The sequence below is a fragment of the Tachypleus tridentatus genome, chromosome 12 (assembly GCF_004210375.1).
Source record: "Tachypleus tridentatus isolate NWPU-2018 chromosome 12, ASM421037v1, whole genome shotgun sequence".
NCBI classification, from domain to species: domain Eukaryota; kingdom Metazoa; phylum Arthropoda; class Merostomata; order Xiphosura; family Limulidae; genus Tachypleus; species Tachypleus tridentatus.
The window spans coordinates 24,759,872-24,765,871 of record NC_134836.1 but is presented as its reverse complement, the minus strand read 5'-3'; the positions used below and the strand labels follow the sequence as shown (position 1 = coordinate 24,765,871).

The 6,000-nt window shown below is 30.2% G+C and overlaps 1 protein-coding gene across 1 annotated transcript in view; it reads right to left on the bottom strand.

Annotated features, from left to right (window-relative positions):
• Positions 1 to 4,094: 4,094 nt before the first annotated feature.
• The window catches only part of LOC143235239 (DNA primase large subunit-like), a 40,181-nt gene continuing 38,275 nt past the window's right edge, over positions 4,095 to 6,000 (bottom strand). Inside the window, 2 exon segments of the mRNA XM_076473204.1 lie at positions 4,095 to 5,283; positions 5,647 to 5,812. Of these exon segments, the coding sequence (XP_076329319.1) occupies positions 5,168 to 5,283; positions 5,647 to 5,812 (282 nt within the window). The 3' untranslated portion in view covers positions 4,095 to 5,167.

Sequence of the window (6,000 nt, the reverse complement as noted above, 5' to 3'; positions counted from 1 at the left end):
ATCAGCAACTGGTGATGTAGCAAAATACAAGTCTGAAATTGTATTCTTAAAGTTAAATTAATGAATTTTTAGAAATGCATGAAAAAAGACATCATTTGGGTCTTAATTAGAATATTTATTCCAATTGTTTCTGAAAAGTGCAATTTTTAAACATGTATTAACAGCAGTTTGGTTGCCACTTCCTCTTTAGAGGAAATATATAGTTAGACACATTCAAGTATACTGAGTTTAAAGAATGTTAAGCAATTGCCAAGTTTGAATTATATTTTAAAAATTACATTTTTGAGCTAGAACTCTTTAAAAGCTCATACAAGTTACAACAAGATGAGTTTGTGTAGTTAATATTAAGCTAGATGTATAACTAGACTGAGGACACTAGCTCAACATATTATCATCTTAAAATAGAAATATAAGGAACTTGGTAATTGTTTAACATATTAGTTTTAACATGTTTTCATGGTAAATTTTCTTTTATCACTGTAGTTCAACTCTTGTTTTATAGTGTAAATAGTCTAGTTAAGAAAGTATCAGAATTTAAAGGAATAGTTTCAAAAGTGTATGATAAGTTTATACTTTTGTGAAAGATTAATTTCCAAATATTACTGTCTCTCCTGATCTCTCTTAAAATAACTTACTTATTGCAATCATCATCTTTATTATTCAAATATTTTAAAACCAAATTTAAACACAACAATTACATCAGCAAATGTAGTTATTTCCAACACTTCCAAACACCAGTCTATCTAACTTCCGAACTAGAGGGGGGCAAGAAAAAAACACTTTAAATAATTAGATATACCAATTATTACTACACAACTTCACTACAGTTACTTGTCCATCTCATCCACATTCAACTTTACTTTTAAGCAGTTAAGTTCCTACCCTTCATCCATTCTCTAAGCTTAACTTTTGTGTGTGTGTTTTTCTTATAGCAAAGACACATAGGCTATCTGCTGAACCCACCGAGGGGAATCGAACCCCTGATTTTAGCGTTGTAAATCCATAGACATACCGCTGTACTAGCGGGGGGCGCTTAACTTTTACAATAACTTAAACTTTACACCAGTGTTCAACCAACAAATAGATATCCTCAGTAAATAAACATCAGTAACATGACTTACCCTAGAATGAACCTGTTCTTCTACTATTTTCCTATTATTAATAAGCACTTTCTTTTTATGAAACATATTTCGTGCAAAGAAGTAAAAGTATCATAACTACAACAATTAATGAACAAATACTGCAATATTCTTTATTTCTTCTGCCAATGTGTAAAACTAAACTTGTAATATTTGTCCATTACTCTGAGTGCAGAGAAATGTAGCTAAGATATATGCTAAATTTCAGTTGTACTCTATATGGAACAGTGTGTGAACCTCGTATCTACATTTAATTAACTCCTAAATTTCACTCAGTTTTAAGCTATTTCAAGTTGTAATACATAACAATTTTTCTTAACATTATTATGTAAACTATACTTTTCCTACATACTTATACAGCTTTATGGTTTTACCATTTCTAGTTTTCTACAAATTACACAATTGAATGTTATTTCTATCCATAAGAACTTTAGATAAATTTGTTGTGTATATTTATAATCTTTACACTGAATTGTAGGTAAACCTTTGTTTGTGACTAAAACCTTCTTTAATCTTTAATAGAATATAAAGAGTAAGTCTGTGAAAACTAAATATCACAAACTATTGGATATTGAGTAAAGACACTACAACTGTTTATCTACAGCATACCAAAAATATTTAGGTAAAGTTCATTTTCATTACTGCTATAGAACAATAAAGCACAGATGTAATTATTTCAAAACGTTTATGAAATTTGTATTCCTCTCCTTTTTAACCAAACTTCATAAAATTACACAATTCTCTTTAATCCACCGTATTTCAATCACATGAAAATAAGGTAACTCCTTTTCACCTCCAACATACTAGTTGTCTAGTAGATCAAAGCTCAAAAACTGGGGACTGAGTAAACCCTCTGTGATGTTTTATAAATGAAACAAATAAATGTATTTTTTAATAGATTGTTTAGGCAGAGTATTCATGATGAAGTTTTGTAGAATGGATGGCAACTGCCTGTTGTGAAGACACAAGTGTAGAAGACGAAAGGCTGAAGACTTTCAAAACGTCATCCTCAACACTTGTGTCCTCACAACAGGCAGTTGCCATCCATTCTACAAAGCTTCATCAATAAATGTATTTCAGTCAGCAAAGACATTAAGTCCATCTACTGATGTAATTTGTAAAACATAACAGCAATCTATATTCTGGTATGAAGTGTTATTTTAATATGTTAAAGAGCAACTATAAATATAAGGATTAGTGAAAATAAATTTTCTGTAAATCCAAGGTATTCAAAGACAAATCAATTCAATTGTCTAAAATGAATATCCTAACTTTCTCACTATTGTTAACTACCACTCCATGAGAATAATTTAAATTCCTAAGATAATTCGAACTGTAACTAGCCAAAACCATCATAAAACTAAACCAATCCAAGATACATTAATACATATTTTAAATGTTATTAGACTGTCTTCTGGTACTTAAGATTATTAAAGTATATAGACATGTTTGTTTGTTTGATTTGAATTTTGCACAAAGCTACTCGAGGACTATCTGTGCTAGCTGTCCCTAATTTTGCAGTGTAAGACTAGAGGGAAGGCAGCTAGCCATCACCACCCACTGCCAACTCTTGGGCTACTCTTTTAGCAAAAAACAGTGGGATTGACCATCACATTATAATGCCCGCACAGCTGAAAGGGCAAGCATGTTTGATGTGACAGGGATTCAAACCCACTACCCTCAGATTACGAGTTGAACGCCTTAACCCACCTGGCCATGCCAGGTCATATATACGTTAAGTAAGGATTGAGTTAGAAATCAGGACAAATCAAAAACATATGAACAATATTTATAGTACATATGTGTGCACACAAACACACACACTTAAACAAGATTTAAATTTGCACACATCATAGCAAATTAACAGCATTAACTTAGTATTTTCTAGTATAATCAGTACATTTTTATTAATGTTGTGAACTAAAACATAAATCAAAATACAGTTATCACCCGACCTTTTCTAAATTAAAACAAACTGCTAAAGCAACTTAAATTTGTGTTTAACACAGTTTACCTGATTATGATTACATGTGGATGAAACTTTATAAAATTAAAAATAAAATAATCCATTCAAAAACTAGTCTTTTGAAATTAAACTAAATTATTTACTCTTCTTAAAACAAGTTTTGAATTTAATATTTAAGTTGTACTAAGTATCAAGCTGTAAGAATAACGTTTGAAATCAATACTTTTTTTAACAGTGTACCAGGTTGTTTATATGTTTTGAATTTCGTACAAAGCAGCACAAGGGCTATCTGCACTAGCCACCCCTAATTTTGCAGTGTAAGACTAGAGGGAAGGCAGCTAGCGATCACCACCCACCACCAACTCTTGGGTTACTCTTTTACAAACGAATGATGGGATTGACCGTAACATTATAACACCCCCAAGGGTAGGCATGTTTGGTGTGACAGGGATTCGAACCTGCAATCCTCGGATTACAATTCAAACGCCTTAACCCACCTGGCCATACTGGGCCTAACCCAAAAAAGTTGCTAATAAATAACTAGAAATTTCAACCAAATTCTGTGAACTGTAACACAGTAATAAAGTACAACTCCAATTTCATAACTTATTTAAAAGCAGTAATAAATCAACAATGCAGTTTTAATCACATGAAAATATTATATAGGACTTTGTTGCATAACACAAGCAGATCCAGTTTTAATATTCTCCCTCAACGTTTTTCATGAAAAAGCATTACTAACAGATTGTATTGACATATAACAGTGATATTTTTTTGTATTTATGTAGAATATTACTGTTCTGGGGTTTTGTAGCATTTTCATTTTTGTTTTAGTTGAACTTTTATCTTGTTAGAGAAATATACTTGAATGCTTTCTCAAACATTCACATATTACAAAAATCAAGTTACTTACCTATCACAAAAATGTTATTTTAAAGTAGTAATTCAGCCTGATGTAATTGTTTTACTTAGTATGCCTACACACAAGATTTGTTCTACTATGAAACATTTTATTCGCAACATAACTACCTGTACAAAGAAACAAAAACAAAATATTATGTATTGCATAATTACAAAAATTAAGAGTTCACAATATAAAGTAAAGACAGTCATCACTTTCATAAATACTTAGATTTTATGTAGTTCAAGTATCCACATTTTCTTTATCATACCTGTATTACCTATGCCAGATAGTCACACCTATGACACCGATATTGTTAATGTATGTATTTATTATATGTAATCAATTTCAATATCAGGCCTATGTCAGTTGTATATGAACCAGTTCAAACTGTACAAGTAATCACAGAAGTGATAACAACTTTACTATTACAATTTAAAATACAGAGAAGGAAGTCTTCTAAAGCTAGAAAACATCTGACACAAACATAAATTAATTAGTTAAGATTAAAAAAACAACAACAAAGTTAGGATGAACTCAGTACTTGCTGAACTTTTATATATTATGACTCAATTTTCAAATATTTTTTGAAAAATAGAAAATTATAATTTATTTGAATAACGTGATGCTTGCTAAAATGATTTTGAATGTATTAGATCACCACCAAGAATACTGTTTTGTAACTTTCAAAGAAAGAAAATAACTCAGTAAGGAAATATTTCTTAAGAACATATTAAATTATTTCAATGTTTATATGCTTTCAAAGTGTTTAAAAAACCAGTCTTCATAATTCAAAGGATTTGATATTCATCCTTCCAAATGAAAAATCATACACAGTAGCCTTAAAAATAAACTATTTTCTTAAACTAAGTTCACATTAAAGAAAAAGTGAAATATTGATATCTAGGCAAGTAAATTTCCAAACAATAATAAAAAATAGTATCAGAATCATTAAAATTGTAACACAGTTGGTATTCATATCTTATTGTAGCTACACTCACTTTGCATGTGCAAGTTTATTACTAAACATTGTATTATTAGCTTCAATACTGTCGATGTTCTGCTTGCTGAAGGTTGATGAATAGAAGAAACTCATACTGACACCTGCAATATTAATCTGAATGTAACATTACAAAAGTACAGCACCACACATTAATGGTGTTAATTATTACTTTCTTGGGTAAGTTCCATATTTTCAACCACTTCCATTTCTTGTTTAATAACACCTGGATACATTACAGACTTCACTGTGGTCAGTTTAGAAGAGTTTACAATGCCTGAAATGAAACACAGTAAGGACAACCTACAGAGCTACTCTCAAGTACCTATTCACTAGTTTTGCAAAAAATAACATTCAGGCTTATTATTTATACAGATTTTCAAACAAAGCCAAGGACTTTCTCAAGACACATTACTATATAGAAAGCAAATAAAACAATACTAGATTACAGTAGTGCTGGACAACTTGAATTTTGCAAGTAAAAAAAAAAAAAGGCAATATTTTATGAAACTTTAAAATCGCCAACCATTTCATCCAATGAGAACTAACTTCTTGTGAACTTGATAAAGTGAAAAATCACCTATATGATTTAAAAGGTCAATATAATGAAATAAACTTGAGATATTAAAAACAAACTTACTTTTATCTCCTGTCTTTGTAGACAAATTTGATTTCACTTTCTGGCTTTCTTCAAAGTATTGGTTTGGGTGATTAACAGCCTGATCAACTGTTGCTCCTCCATGTGTTATCTCAAAGTATCTGGTACATGCTAGCTGGTAATGTCCATTGTTCACAAAATCCATGATCTAACAAGATAATTAAACAAATCCACAACATTGCTGGTTCATTGTCCAAGTTTATTCGTTTTGTAAAAGGTTTATTCAAAATGATAACTGGAGGTAATTAAATATTACTCATGCATCTGTTTAACTCTTGATAAACAATTACAATGTAACAGTTGTTAATATTAACAATAAAACTAGGTTAACACGAA